We start from the raw sequence: 16361 nt of genomic DNA, 5'->3' as shown, positions 1-16361 counted from the left end.
GAAGGGAATTCCCCTGGGTTAACAGATACGATACGTGTTCTAACGGATCAAAAAATGAAGAAACGCGTCCAATACGTACAGAAGAATTTCGCTATGGATTATAAACATGATTCTTTCCCAGGGGTTTTAATGGCAGTCTGTTAATTATCCTGTCTGGACGAGAGAGAGAGAGAGAGAGAGAGAGAGAGGGAGAGACTACATCTCCATTCATATATAATTAGTTACTACATTATTGAGAGAGAGAGAGAGGAGAGAGAGAGAGAGAGACTCCACTCTCATTCATATATAATGTCACTACATTACTGAGAGAGAGAGAGAGAGAGAGAGAGATGAGAGAAGAGAGAGAGACGAGAGAGAGAGATTCCACTCTCCCATGGATACATAATCAGTTACATTATGAGAGAGTGAGTGAGAGAGAGAGAGAGAGAGAGACTCCACATTCTCCATTCATATATAATTAGTTATTACATTATTGAGGAGGAGAGAGAGAGAGAGAGGGAGGAGAGGAGACTCCATATCTCAAATTCATATATAATTAGTTACTACATTACTGAGAGAGAGAAAGAGAGAGAGAGAGAGACTCCACATCTCCATTCATATATAATTAGTTACTACATTATTGAGAGAGAGAGAGAGAGAGAGAGAGAGAGAGAGAGGGACTAACACATCTCCACTGATACATAATCACATACTAGTTGAGATACTACCGCAAGGGACTTATGGGCTTCTTTGACTGGCCAGAGAGAGAGATGAACAACGACATCATTTTCAGTTACATTACTAGTGTACGCGATCCATCAAAAATGACGTCTAAATATTTAGATAAACACACAAATTCAACCCTTCCCGCGCCCTCCCCCTTTCCTAACTACAACACAGCAGTTTCGGCAATTGCGGGGAGATTGTGGTTTCCGAGTGTATTTCTCGGGGATATCCTTCCCAAAGGACGGGGAGAGACGGAGTAGTCATGCGTCTGGCAATACAACTGAGCGTGATGGGAAAGAAATATACAGTATTCATATATATAGCCATATACGTTGCTCTTCATCATTTAGGGCTAATAAGTTGAAGTGCTTCACAAGGTCAAAGAGAGAGAGAGAGAGAGAGAGAGAGAGGAGAGAGAGAGAGAGAGAGCGCAGGGAGGAGAGAGAGAGAGGAGAGAATAATGTCATCTGCAATGTATGGAACCACACTAGCTATATACCAACTGATGTCTGTGAGTATTGCGGTAAACAGAATGACAAAAGAATTATCTTATTATTATTATTATTACTTGCTAGGTACAACCCTAGTTGTCAATGCAAGATGCTATAAGCCCTAGGGGCCCCAACAGGGAAAATAGCCCAGTGAGGAGATGAAACAAGGAAAATAAAATAGTTAAGAACAGCAATAACACCAAAATAAACCTTTCCTATATAAACTATAAAACTCTAACAAAACAAGAGGAAGAGAAACTAGATAGAACAACGTGCACGAGTGTACCCCCAAGAGAATAGTGTGCCAAAGTGTACCTCAGCAAGAGAACTTTAACAATATCAAAATAAACATTTCCTACATAAATTATAAAAACTTCAACAAAAGAAGAGGAAGAGAAATAAGATAGAATAGTGTGACGGAGTGTACCCTCAAGCAAGAGAACTCTAACCCAAGACAGTGAAAGACCATGGTACAGAGGCTATGGCACTACCCAAGATTAGAGAACAATGGTTTGATTTTGGAGCGTCCTTCTAGAAGAGCTGTTTACCGTTACGTTTACGTTATTGCTGTCCTTGCTAAAGAGTCTCTCTACTATTACCAAGAGGAAAGTAGTCACTGAACAATTACAGTCGTTACCCCTTTGAGCAAATAAGACTTGTTTGGTTCATATTAATTAAATGTCTAACCCAAATGAAATTTACAAATAAGATATAGAGACTCAGAAACCAGACTTTCATAAAGTAATCTTTTAATTAAGATTTTATATTAATTCAAGTCTTGAGCAATGTCAGCCAACATAAAATTACGTAATGTTCGCTTTAATGCAACAATATTTTCCATGCATAAGAGTGTTTGAAAAAGAAAGAAAGAGAGAGAGAGAGGAGAGAGGAGAGAGAGAGGAGAGACGAGAGAGAGAGAGAGAGAGAGAGAGAGAGAAAATATACTTATTGTTTCTTAATAGTTTTGGTTATATAGTTTACTGTTACAAAAAAGAAAAATTTCCTATTCATATTTCTCCAGTAAGAGAGAGAGAGAGAGAGAGAGAGAGAGAGAGAGAATTTATACTTATTATTTCTTAATATTTTTTGTTTATACAGTTCCCTTTCAAGGGATGAACAATTCCTATTCATAATCCTCCAGTTAGAGAGAGAGAGAGAGAGAGAGAGAGAGAGAGAGACGGAGAGAGAGAGAGAGAGAGAGAGAGAAATTTATGATTACTGATTCTTAATATTTTTTGTTATACAGTTTTGTCATTCAAGGATGAAAAATTTCCTATTCATACTCCGAGAGAGAGAGAGAGAGAGGAGAGAGAGAGAGAGAGAGAGAGAGAGAGAGAGAGAGGGGAATTTATACTTATTGTTTCTTAATATTTTTCGTTATACAGTTCTCTTTCATGGATGAAAAATTTTCTATTCATATTTCTCCAGTAAGAGAGAGAGAGAGAGAGAGAGAGAGAGAGAGAGAGGAGAGAGAGAGAGAGAGAGAGAGAGAGAGAAAGCTATAGATTCAGAAAGGCCTGAGACAAGTCTGTCCGCCCATAGCTGTTTTCTAACACCATTGGATCCGAGACTAAACATTTTCTTTTAGGAAGATTCTGCATTGCAGCTGGAGAGACACAGAGAATACTATATGGAGGAAGATAGAGGGAGAAGGGAGGTGGGGGGGGGGGGGGGCTGGGCACCGTCTGGCAGAACAAATGGCTTTCCTCTTACTTAAGTCAAATGGCATGCTTATGACGCGCACTTCTATTTGCTTAAGTGACACAGTTACTTAAGTTAACAAAAGAAACTAGTTTCTTCAGAGCGGTAAATTTCATTGTTATTCTCTGGGGTCGAACAATAAATTTATCTTTTGTCTTGACTCTTGTATAGTTTTAATTACGATCTTTAATCTATTGGGTTTCAAAGCTCTCTCTCTCTCTCTCTCCAGCTCCTCTCTTCTCTCTCTCTCTCTCTCTCTCCTCTCTCTCTCTTCTCTCTCTCTCTCTCTCTCTCTATGTATATATATATATATATATATAATATATATATTATATATATAGGGTTGTGATGGCCCTGCTGATCGCCAGACTGGGTTCGAGTCCGCTCAAACTCGTTATACTTCCTTTGGTCGCTGCAACCTTACTATCCTTGTGAGATAAGGATGGGGGCTCTGAGGGAGCCTATGGGTCTATCTCCTGAGTCTTCAGCAGCCAGTGCCTGGGCCCACCTTAAAATATTTTATTTTAGTTGTTTATTAATTTTCATTTAGTTTAGTTTATTTCCTTATTTCCTTTCCCCATTGGGCTATTTTTTCCCTGTTGGAGGCCTTGGGCTTATAGCATCATGCTTTGCCAACTAAGGTAGTAGCTTAGCTAGTAAGTAGTAGTAGTAGTAGTAGTAGTAGTAGTAGCCAGGCTACAACCCTAATTGGAAAAGCAAGATGCTATAAGCCCAAGGGCTCCAATAAGGAAAAATAGCCCAGAGAGGAAAGGAAATAAGGAAACAAATAAATGATGACAACAAATTAACAATAAATCATTCTAAAAACAGTAACAACGTCAAAACAGATATATCATATACTGTAGTTATTAATAATAATATAATAATAATGATAATAATAATAATAATAATAATAATAATATTTCGATCGCATATCATTTGCGCACGACACTTGGTGTTTTTCATTTGAAGAGATTAAAGTCCCAAAATGTAAAAACAGAAAAAAAAAAAACTTTTCAGACGAAAAATATTTCGGTTGCAATAGCATCTAATTTCCCATTTAATTTTCTCAAAAAAATCATTAAAATCATTTATTGCTAATTTTTTCTCGTTTATTTATTTCCTTATTTCCTTTCCTAACTTGGCTATTTTACCATGTTGGAGCCCTTGGGCTTATAGCATCTTACTTTTCCAACTAGGGTTGTAGCTTAGGGAATAATAATAATAATAATAATAATAATAATAATAATAATAATAATAATTAATATCAGGCGCACCAATTCCGCTTTCCGCCAAATTCCATATTTGCTGGTTTGATTACTAAGAGAGAGAAAAAAAAATCCTTCTCAGTGAATTCATATCTCCTGAACGAGAGAAGCACAATCAAGTGTCACAACAATGCCACACATTGCGTCTAACTTTCTACAGCAACACAATGCGGATAAGAAAGATAGAGAACGCATCACCATATCTTTCTTGATAGCAAATTTTATAGAGAACGGCTTTTTTTTTTTTTTGTATGACAGCAAAGGACATCCCACTATACTCAATTTTTTTAATGAGGCGCATTTGCACTGACGCGCAGTGGTGCCATTTTAGCTCGGAAAAGTTTCCTGCTATCTGATTGGTTAGAATTATTTTGTGCAACCAATCAGCGAGCGGGAAACTTTTCCGAGCTAAAAAGGTCACCCCTGAATGAGGCGCATTTGCACTGACCTCGCAGCGGTGCCCTTTTAGCTCGGAAATGTTTCCTGCTATCTGATGTCAAGAATTATTTTGTCCAACCAATCAGCGAGCGGGAAACTTTTCCGAGCTAAAAGGGCACCCCCTGAATGAGGCGCATTTGCACCGACTCGCAGCGGTGCCCTTTTAGCTCGTGAAAAGTTTCCTGCTATCTGATTGGTCAGAATTATTTTGTCCAACCAATCAGCGAGCGGGAAACTTTTCCGAGCTAAAAGGGCACCCCCTGCTGGTCCGTGCAAATCTGCCTCACTAAAAAGAATTTACTATAGTGAATCAGTTTCAGCATCTGGTAGTTTGAAAGAATATAATTAATGTATATGGTTTTATACCTTTCTTGGGTCAGATATAAAAAATATCGTTCGAGACAGGTAAGGTTTCATAGAAAGAATTAGTTCTTCAGCAAATCTTCAACTGTGCCTGATCAACCTTTTGCTCAACATGTGGAATCTAGAACCTGTTGATACTATCCAAACACATTTTATTTATGTGTAGTTGTAAAAACCTGCGTCCCTAACCCTTCTGCAGTAAATAAATAAAGGAGGACTCTAAATCTTTTTATCATCTTTTTCTTTAGATTATAGTAGAATCCTCAATATTTTTATCAGCTTTTTCTTTGGTTAGGGTTATGCAATTATAGTACAAACCTCTATATTTTATCAGCTTTTTGTTAGGTTAGGCTAGATTAGGTCAATCAAAGTAGAATCCTCAATATTTTATCATCTTTTTCTTGGGTTAGGTTATGGCCAATAACAGTAGAATCCTTAATATTTTATCAGCTTTTTACTAGGTTAGGTTAGGTTAGGCCAATCAAAGTAGAATCCTGAATATTTTATCAGCTTTTTTTAGGTTAGGTTAGGCTAGGCTAGATTGGGCCAATCAAAGTAGAATCCTCAATATTTTATCATCTTTTTAGTATAGGCTAGGCTAGGCTAGGTTAGGTTAAGCGAATTAATGTAGAATCCTCAATATTTTATCATCTTTGCCTTAGATTACATAAGTATAGGATAGGCTAGACTAGGTTAGGTTAAGCCAATTAAAGTAGAATCCACAATTTTCATCTTTTCCTTAGGTTACGTTAGTATAAGCTAAGCTAGGCTAGGCTAGGTTAGATTAGGTCAAATAATGAAGAATCTTCAATGCTTTCATCTTTTCCTTAGGTTAGGTTAGGTTAGGTTAGTTAAGGTTACGTTAGTTTAGGTCAATTAAAGTAAAAATCAATCTTTTCCACAGCCATTGAAAAGATTCAAGCCAATGATCATAAATGAACCCTAAAAAATACCAACCACAGTGGAGAGTACCTTTAGAGAAAATTACTAATAAATGTTGCTACCTGAAACCTTTCATAATACTTACTGCATATATATTCTCACAAATGGATCAGGTAATTAAAACAGAAAAGTACATTGAAATACAAGAGATGCCCTCAGATGAAAACTAGAATCTCAAAACTTACTTCACTGGCTGCCGCTAGATGTCTCTCCAGTTGCAACCGCTCTTTGGTGACTGTTCTTATGATTTGCTCCAACTCTAAGGTGCTCTGGGCTCTAGTGATCTGTAAGGAAAGTTAAAAAATGTTTTATTGTAAAGAAATAATTATACAAATTCCTGTCTTTATCAACTGCTGGTGAGAAAAGAAATCAGTATTAACAAGGAAAATATCAGTAAAGATAATACTTTAGCTATTGTAAGCTGCTCTTCTAGGACACTCAAAAATCAAACCATTGTTCTCTACTCTTGGGCAGTGCCATAGCCTCTGTACGTTAGTCTGCCATTGTCTTTGGTTAGCGTTCTCTTGCTTGAGGGTACACTCATGCACACTATTATATCTGTTTCCTTATTCCCTTTCCTCACTGGGTTTTTTCCCTGTTGGAGTGCTTGGGCTTATAGCATTTTACATTTCCAACAAGGATTGCAGCTTAGCTAATAATAATAATAATAATAATAATAATAATAATAATAATAATAATAATACTTGTTCTTTGCATTATATATTAACATCTCTCTCAGGATTCAACAACAGACAAGTATCTTTAAATACTGCACATACAACAACAGCCACAAGAACAACAACAAATGCAGCCGTTTCCAGTCAACTGCAGAACAAAGGCCTCAGACATGTCTTTATTAATATCTGGTGTTTTGGTAATTTCGCTTACAACAAACCAATCTAGTATGGGTTTACTTGACTAGTACAGCTTCGCTGATCATGGCGATACACAATTCACCACGTTAAGGTAACCCCACTCAGAAAGGGATATATATATATATATATATATATATATATATATATATATATATATATATATATATATATATATATATGATAAAGTGTGCATGCACATACTTGGGTTAGAGCAATTATATCTCGATTATAAAAGAAAGGAGAAGACGAGAAATCTACCAAGATAATATTTAATAAAATGGATAACACCACAAGAAGACTGCAGAGCTTAATAAAGACAGATCATACGAAGCATTGACCGAATTTCAATGAGGACATAAAATATATGTGAAGTGGTTTCCGCATACGGCATAGACCGAGCGTCTATGACTCTTTGGTGTTACTATATATGGCAGAAGCTTGACCTCTCTATGAGAGAGAGAGAGAGAGAGAGAGAGAAGAGAGAGAGAGAGAGAGAGAGAGAGAGAGAGAGAGAGAGAATATCTTATAAAATTTTCTCAAATTTTCATGTTTTCAAATTTGTTAATGTTTACAATAGGTCTACATATTGCATTTTCTTAGTTGAGAGAGAGAGAGAGAGAGAGAGAGAGAGAGAGAGAGAGAGAGAGAGAGGGGGGGGGGGTTTCTCCATATCCTTGGATTGTGCATATGAACTAAGTCTTCTTCTGAGCTTCTTTTATGAGATCTAGAGAGGCCGAGAAAGGAGCTTGAAAACTCCATACAAGGGAACGACAACTTCTCATTTGACAACAAAAGTAAATAAACAACAACAACAACAACAACAAATGCAGCCGTTTCCCCTGCAGCACAAAGGCCTCAGACATGTCCTTATTGATGTCTGGGATTTGGCCAGTTTTCATCAGCACGCTGGCCAGTGCGGATTGGTGAATGTGGGAGAATGGGAGACTTATTATTATTATCATTATTATTATTATTATTATTATCATTATTATTATTATTAGCTAGACAACCCTTGTTGGAAAAGCAAAAGGGCAAAAATAGCCCAATGGGGAAAGGAAATAAATAAAACTACAAGAGAAGTACTGAACAATTAATATAAAATATTTTAAGAACAGTAACAACATTAAGAAAGATCTTTCATATACAACCTATAAAAACATTTGCTGCAAGTTTGAACTTTTGAAGTTTAAACTTCAAAGTTGTCAGGGGTTTGGCCAGTTTTCCTCTCCACGCTGGCCAGTGCGGATTGATGATGGTGAAAGATTTTCGTCTGATAACTCACAGCAAACCAACCAAGTATGGGTGGCCCTGACTGGTATAGCTTTCCTGATCATGGCGATACACAAACTCTTTTACTTGTTTTGTGACTATTATTAAAAAAAAATTGTCGAGTGTAAATAGTATTTCAACCGTACTGTACTTTATTTCAGTTTAAAGGTTTAAAGGCCACTCATGAATGGCTGAGGCAAGGGACAATAACACTGCCTTATCAAGCAGAACAATGCCCCAGAAACTGACAATTTATACATATGATCAGCGCCCAAGCTCCATTTTCACCCAAGCTAGGACCAGGGAGGGCTAGGCAATAGTTACTGATGACTCCGCAGATAGACCTTTAGGCTCTTCTAACTCTTCTAAACCTCACTTCCTTAGCTCACAAGGATGGTGAGGTTGAAGCATTCAAAGGAACTAACAAGTTTGCGCGGGACTCTAAACCTCAGTCTGGCGATCACCAGCCAGGGACGTTACCATATACGCCACCAGAAAAATCTATGTATGGTAAAGGTTAAACTCACATTAAAAGACAAAATATGAACGTTTAAAACAATCAAACGAACACTTATGCCTTGTCTCTGTTATAAATTGCATTGCACACAACCCTTTTTAAATTTATATCCACATTTACATGCCTTTACGTAGTGTGGATACCTTAACGTGGTGAAAGGGTTTGTGTATCGCCATGATCAGCAAAGCTGTACTGTCTAACGTTTACAACGCTTCCAAAACGCTAAAATCATTGCCAGAACTTGCTCAGACAGCCTCTAGCCAGGGACACCCATACCAAGTTGGTTTTATGAGAGCGATCAGACGATAATCTCCCACCATCACCAATCCGCACTGGCTAGCGTGGAGATGAAAAATTGCTAAACTCCGGACATGAATAAAGACATGTCTAAGGCCTTTAACAATTTAAGATTTTGTTCTACATATGAGTTGAAAGATTTCTTAACCTGTTTTCGATAACGTGGGTTCATTTATTTCAGTTAAGTTAATAAATGTGGCTTTTTAAATTCACTTTAAATGACGTAGGCTTATACACTCGAATAGCCTATGTAGGTTTTTAAATCAGGGTCATGCAAACGGTTTGCAACAGACATTACTATAAAAGGAAGATTTGCACGTTTCTACTATGATAAACTATAAATTCTAAACCTAAAATTCTGTATCAATAAAATTATTTTCTGAAGTTATTGTCACCATAACAGTTACCATAACAAGTCTTCATTGATAAGACAGAATTCTGTTCTTCAATTTTTCTATTTCTTCTATTTATTGTAATGCTATTTATTACAAATCTGGCACTTACCGCACTTATTACGAAACTTTAAAACATTAAAAAGTGGTTCTACTGTCGTCAAATACATTCTAGTAGAGTTTATGCTTTAAAACTTTCACAGAAAACGTTTTGCAAAGAAAACGAAGGCAATTGATTACCATGAGATACCAAACTATATAATAACATTAAGTAACGTTATTCTATTATTTTCTAACAAGATTTAATAGTGTAACCCATAAAACGTTTAAAACACCAATATAATAGAACGTTACAAAATATCTATTAAAAACAGGTAATAAATTCAAATGAAGAAAATAGTAGATGAACGCATCGCTGATTTACGTATTTCAAACTTCTACTATAGTTTAAAGGTCACTCATGAATGGCAGAGGCAAGGGACAGTGACATTGCCATATCAAGCAGGACAATGCCCTAGAGACTGACCATACAACATATAATCATCACCCAATGCCCCCCTCTTCACCCAAGCTAGGATTAGGGAGGGCCAGGTAATGGCTGCTGAGAACTCAGCAGATAGACCGATAGGCTTCTCAAAACCCTCAATCCTTAGCTCACAAGTACGGTGAGGTTCCAGCGACCAAAGGAACTAACGCGTTTAAACGGGACTAGAGCCCCAGTCTAGCAATCACCAGGCAAGGACGCTACTACCAGGCCACCACAACCCTAAGAAAAAAAAATATATTGTAACATGCTTGATTTCTATCAGTGGTGGACCAGATTAGTGTAAAACCAGCCGATGTACTATGCCAGAAAGCCCAAGACGTTGGTCAGCAAGAATGAAGGAAAGAGGAAATTGTAGATACAGTGAGTAGTAGATTGGCCAAGGCACCAGCCACCTGTTGAGATACTACCAATAGAGAGTTATTGGGTCCTTTGATTGGCCAGATACAACATTGGATCCTTCTCTCATGCAGCTCATTTTTAATGTGCCTGTACACGGAATAGTCTAGCCAATTCTTTACACATTCTCTTCTTTCCACATACACATGACAACACTAATTGACTGGAAAATTCTTCTTCACTCAAGACCAAGGGTTTAAATACTGCACTATATTTTTTCATTGGCTACTTTCCACTTGTAAGGGTAGAAGAGACTTTAGCTATTGTAAGCAGCTCTTCTAGGACACTCCAAAATCAAACCATTGTTTTCTAGTCTTGAGTAGTGCCATAGCCTCTGTACCATAATCTTCGACTGTCTTGAGTTAGAGTTCTCTTGCTTGAAGGTACACCCAGGGACACCACTGTTCCCTTATTTTCTTTCCTAACTGGGCTATTATACCTGTTGGAGTTCTTGGACTTATAGCATCCTGTTGTCCCAATTAGGGATGTAACTTAGGTAATAATAATAATAATAATAATAATAATAATAATAATAATAATAATAATAATAATAATAATAATACATTTCTTAACTATTATATGGAAATTATTTGTAATCTGCTTCTAGGTGCTTTACTAATTTGCAATGGCTTTTTTTTATATTTCATGCTTTCTATCCCCTCTGTAAGTTATCTTTACAGTAACTTTTGAACTTCTTCCTCATTTACGCTTCTGTTCTTTAGAATATGTTAATTCAAACTCTTTACTTGTATTTAAGAAATTAATTCAATATCAATTATAATCTTAAATGTACATGTCAGGTCTTCAGAAAACTATAAAGCACTTCTTTCTAACTTACAGTTTAGTAAAACTTTGATAATAAATGCTCTGAACCCTAATTTGAACTTTCAAGTTTTACTGCACTAGAAGAGCATTTACTATGAATATTCTTGAAATTTCTGTAACTTCTCAATTTGAGGGATTATATATATTTCAATTATGATTTTTTTCAAATTTCTTCTATTCATTACTCCAACTTATATAATCTTTGTATAACTGCAACTTACCCTACTTTTATTAACTTCATTTACAGGTCACTCATGAATGGCAGAGGCAATGGACAGTGACAATGCCCTAGAGAATGACCATATATAAATACGATCAGCACCCAAAATCCCTCTCCCTCAAGCTAGGACCAGGGAGGGCCAGACACTAGCTACTGATGATTCAGTGGGTAGACCTATAGGCTCCCTAAACACACCCCATCCCTAGCTGACAAGGATGGTGAAGTTGCAGACACTTCAAAAACTACCGTCCAGCAGATTGCTAGGCAGGAAGGTTTCCAATAGGATACCACAACGATTTTTTCTAGACATAGACCTTTAAAGGTTTAAAGGTAACTCATGAATGGCAGAGACATAGGACAGTGCCCTAAACACTGACCATTTATACATATGGTCAGCGTCCGAGCAATGGTTGATGATGACTCAGCAGGCAGACCTATAGGCTACCCAAAATCTTATACCTAGCTCACAATGATGCCGAGATTGCCCACTACTAAAAATAATCACTGGGCTGTTTTCCCTGTTGGAGTCCTCGGGCTTATAGCATCCTGTTTTCCAACTAGGGTTGCACCTTAGTAGGTAAAAATAATACCCCCAATGAGCTTTCCTCTAAGACATAGACCTTTCAGCCAAGTTATAGTATTCCAATGTGTTTTATTTAAACCCGCTACTTTCTATCCTAGAAAGTAGTGTAGAAAACCCTAAAATTTCACCCTCGATATTATTCACTTATGTGCAGAACTAATACATTATTCAACCAGACGGCAGCATATTCCTAAGCCTCTCATACTCTCCTGTAACACTGTACTGCATATAACATTTACAAAGTAAGTCTTTAAACCTGCAATTTCCTTTACCATCTGCATAGCATAGGCATATAGCATTTTCTTGTCAAAGTAGATCTTTAAATCTACAATTTCCTTTGCTATCTACATAGCATAGGCCTATAGCATTTCCTTGTCAAAGTGGATTTTTAAACCTTAAATTTCCTTTGCTATCTACATAGAATAGGCCTATAGCATTTCCTTACCAGAGTGAATCTTTAAACCTGCAATTTCCTTTGGTATCTACATAGTTCTTGCTTACCTCTCCGTTCTTCCCTGTGAGTTTCCGGACCAGCTCCTTCATGCGGACTTTCAATCTCTGGATTTCTTTGTCTCTCTCTCGTAACTGATTTTCGTACAGAGCCTCTTTTTCACGCTGTCGGGCGAGGATCAGGTTGCGGCGTTCAGTGGCTGGTGATTCTTTGGTTTTCTGAGGAAAAAAAAAAATCTGAAATTAAAGTACACAAAACTAAGAACCGGAAGCCTACAAGCACTAGCTATAATACCACCTAAACTCACTGCTCTACCTCTACACCGTTTACAATGGTTCCAGAAGGCTCAAATCTCTGGCATGTCTTTCCTTAAACAGGCTCTGCAATATTTGTAACGCTTCCAAAATGGCTAAAATCACTGGATACACCACCTATATTCAATGCTCTGCCTCTACAGCGTTTACAGTTTCAGAAGGCTCAAATCACAGGCAGTTCTTTCCTCAAACAGGCTCTACAATATTTATAACGCGTCTAGAAGGCAAAATCACTGGATACATCACCTGAGCTCACTGCTTTACCTCTACAGCGTTTAAAAGCTTCCAGAAGGCTCTAACCACATGCAGATCTTCCCATAAACTAGCTCTATCATATTTATAACGCTTCCAAAAGGCTAAGATCACTGGATACACCAGCTGAACTCACTGCTCTGCCTCTACAGCGTTTAAAACGATTCCAAAGGGCCATAATCACATGCAGTTCTTTCCTCAAACAGGTTCTACAATATTTATAAAGCTTCCAAAAGGCTAAAATCACTGGATACAACACCATGTGACTCACTGCACATCATTTAAACGTTTACGCTTTCAGAAGGCTCAGATCACTGGCAGTTCTTTCCTCAAACAGGCTCTACAATATTTAGAATGCTTCCAAAATCACTGGATACAACGCCATGTGATTCACTGCACATCATCTACAACATTTACACTTTCAGAAGGCTCAGATCACAGGCAGTTCTTTCTTCAGACAGTCTCTAAAATGTTCATAATGTTTACAGTAATACAGTAATTGTAAAATACCATTAAAGGACTAATACTACTACTACTATTACTTCTTCTCATAAGTCCAGTCATTCTGATGAAAACTAAAAAACATTCTGAAATTAAATTACAAAGAAATCTAAAAAGTAAAGTAATACTAAAGTAATAATTGTCTAGTGTGAAACACCACTGAGAGACTACTACTACTAGTACTAGTAGTAGTACTACTACTACTACTACTACTACTAACAACAGTCCAGTCATTAAACTACATAGAAATAAGAACAAAGTAAAGTATTACTACAATAATAATTGTTTAGTGTAAAGTACCATTAAGAGATTAATAATACTACTCCTAATACTTCTATTACTAAATTCAGTCACTAAACTGCATAAGCTAAGGTTTAAGTAAAGTATTACTGAACCAATAACTACCTAATGTAAAATACCATCAAATTACTACTACTACTACTACTACTACTACTACTACTACTACTACAAGTCACAGTCCAATCACTTTACCTTTTCAAGATTCTTGACTTTTTCTTCCAATTTTCTGGTGATGGTCGCCAGCTCAGAGTTCTTCCTTTTAAGGACGTGAACTTCCCTCTGTCGCTGGCGGTCCTTATCTCGAATCTCCAGAGGGCGCTCCATTTCCAACTCCATCTTGTTTTTCTAGAAAAACGGAGAAAACAAAGATACTTTGAGTCTTGCATGAAAATAAATCTACTTACATAAAGGTTACTTGCTATATGCGTACAATTGGATGGTGGGGAGGTAGTGAGGAGGGCTTGGGAGGAACCTGCTAGGGACAAAAGATTGAGATGGAGGCAGAGACTTAGATGGCGAGATAAGATGAAGGATGATATGGAGAGAAGAGGTTTGGTGGAAGAAGATCCCTTTGATCAAGCATTGGAGAGGGCACATCAGGAAACCGACCCCTTAATGCAAGGATAACGGGGGAAAGAACTAGATAAGGTGAAGGATATGGAGGGAATAGCTCTCGTGGAAGAGGATGACTTTGATAAAGGCAATGGAGTGCATCAGGCAACCGACCCCTTAATCTTGAGATAACGGTTGGAAAGAAGATAAGGTGAAGGATGATATGGAGGGAAGAGGTCTGGTGGAAGAGGATGCCTTTGATAGAAGGCATTGGAGAAGGCGCATCAGGCAACCGTACCCTTAATCTTGGGATAACGGTTGGGAAGAGGATAAGGTGAAGATGATATAGCGAGAAGATGTCTGGTGGAAGAGGATGCCTTTGATAGAAGGCAATGGAGTGCATCAGGCAACCGACCCCTTAATCTTGGGATAATGGTTGGAAGGAGGATAAGGTGAAGGATGATATGGAGAGAAGAGGTCTGGTGGAAGAGGATGCCTTTGATAGAAGGCAATGGAGTGCATCAGGCAACCGACCCCTTAATCTTGGGATAATGGTTGGAAGGAGGATAAGGTGAAGGATGATATGGAGAGAAGAGGTCTGGTGGAAGAGGATGACTTTGATAAAGGCAATGGAGTGCATCAGGCAACCGACCCCTTAATCTTGGGATAATGGTTGGAAGGAGGATAAGGTGAAGGATGATATGGAGAGAAGAGGTCTGGTGGAAGAGGATGCCTTTGATAGAAGGCAATGGAGTGCATCAGGTAATTGACTCCTTAATCTTGGGATAACGGTGGGAAAGAAGATAAGGTGAAGGATGATATGGAGAGAAGAGGTCTGGTGGAAGAGGATGCCTTTGATAGAAGGCAATGGAGTGCATCAGGTAATTGACTCCTTAATCTTGGGATAACGGTGGGAAAGAAGATAAGGTGAAGGATGATATGGAGAGAAGAGGTCTGGTGGAAGAGGATGCCTTTGATAGAAGGCAATGGAGTGCATCAGGTAATTGACTCCTTAATCTTGGGATAACGGTGGGAAAGAAGATAAGGTGAAGGATGATATGGAGAGAAGAGGTCTGGTGGAAGAGGATGCCTTTGATAGAAGGCATTAGAGAGGCTGCCATCAGGCAACCGACCCCTTAATCATGGGATAACGGTTGGAAAGAAGATGAGGTGAAGGATAGAAGAGGTTTGGTGGAAGAGGATCCTTTGATAGAAGATATTGGAGAGGATGCATCAGGCATCCGACCCCTTAATATAGGGATAACAGGTAACAGGGAGGGTGGGGGGGAGAAGAAGTACACTTGGCCTAAGAAATTACTGAAAAAGTGCACCCTGTCACACCCTTATTACCAAGTGAGTAACCAAACAGATAGTGTTGCGAGAGATGGCAGAGGTGATGGGTGGGGCTACACACAGGCTGCATGCACTTACCCAGAGAGAGGTGTACCAGGAATTCTTGTCTCCAATTGTACGTCTCATCACATTTTTTGTTTTTCATTAATTCCATTTATCCCATATTATCATCATTATTATTATTATTATTATCATTATTATTATTATTAGTTAAACTACAACCCTAGTTGGAAAAGCAGGATGGTAAAATCCCAAGGGTTGCAACAGGGTAAACTATCCCAGTGAGGAAAGGAAACAAGGAAATAAATATATAACTATATTTTGTACCTTTATCCCGTTACAAAAACTACGAATTTTCTTTAGTATTTTCACTGGCTATTATCCGAGTTTCAAAGAAAATGAAAAGATTACGGAAAATAAATTTGGCCTCAAAATCAAAGGAAAAAGAAATAAGGACTTGAAATAAGGAAAAACGATTAGGAAAACCCAATAAGACCTTAAATTCAGGAAAACCAGTTAGGAATGAACAAAATAAAAATAATAAAAAAATTAAAAACCATTAAGAAAAACCAATAACTTAAAAAAAGGTAAAACAATTCGAAAACGATAAATAAAAACTTAAAGAAAAACTTAAAGAAAAACAGTTAAGAAAAAACAAATAAAAACTTAAAATAAGGAACTAGGAATAAAACAAATAAAAACTTGAATCAAAGTAATGAATGTACTGTACACCGAATAAGAAAAAAAAAAACTTGTGGATCCGACTTCCTGTGTACCGAGTCATGATTTGCGGTTTGAGCAAATATCTG

The 16361-nt window shown here is 37.6% G+C and overlaps 1 protein-coding gene across 1 annotated transcript in view; it reads right to left on the bottom strand.

Moving 5' to 3' along the window:
- Window positions 1–16361, bottom strand: part of LOC137653391 (putative leucine-rich repeat-containing protein DDB_G0290503) — a 181493-nt gene that overhangs the window by 105663 nt on the left and 59469 nt on the right. The window contains exons 3-5 of the mRNA XM_068386777.1: window positions 13840–13992; window positions 12331–12498; window positions 6094–6192 (exon numbers count right to left, since the gene is read on the bottom strand). Of these exons, the coding sequence (XP_068242878.1) occupies window positions 6094–6192; window positions 12331–12498; window positions 13840–13992 (420 nt within the window). The remainder of the gene's footprint in view (window positions 1–6093; window positions 6193–12330; window positions 12499–13839; window positions 13993–16361) is intronic.

Source organism: Palaemon carinicauda, chromosome 1 (assembly GCF_036898095.1).
Source record: "Palaemon carinicauda isolate YSFRI2023 chromosome 1, ASM3689809v2, whole genome shotgun sequence".
NCBI classification, from domain to species: Eukaryota; Metazoa; Arthropoda; class Malacostraca; order Decapoda; family Palaemonidae; genus Palaemon; species Palaemon carinicauda.
The sequence above is the reverse complement of the archived record's forward strand: the minus strand, read 5'-3'. Positions and strand labels throughout refer to the sequence as shown.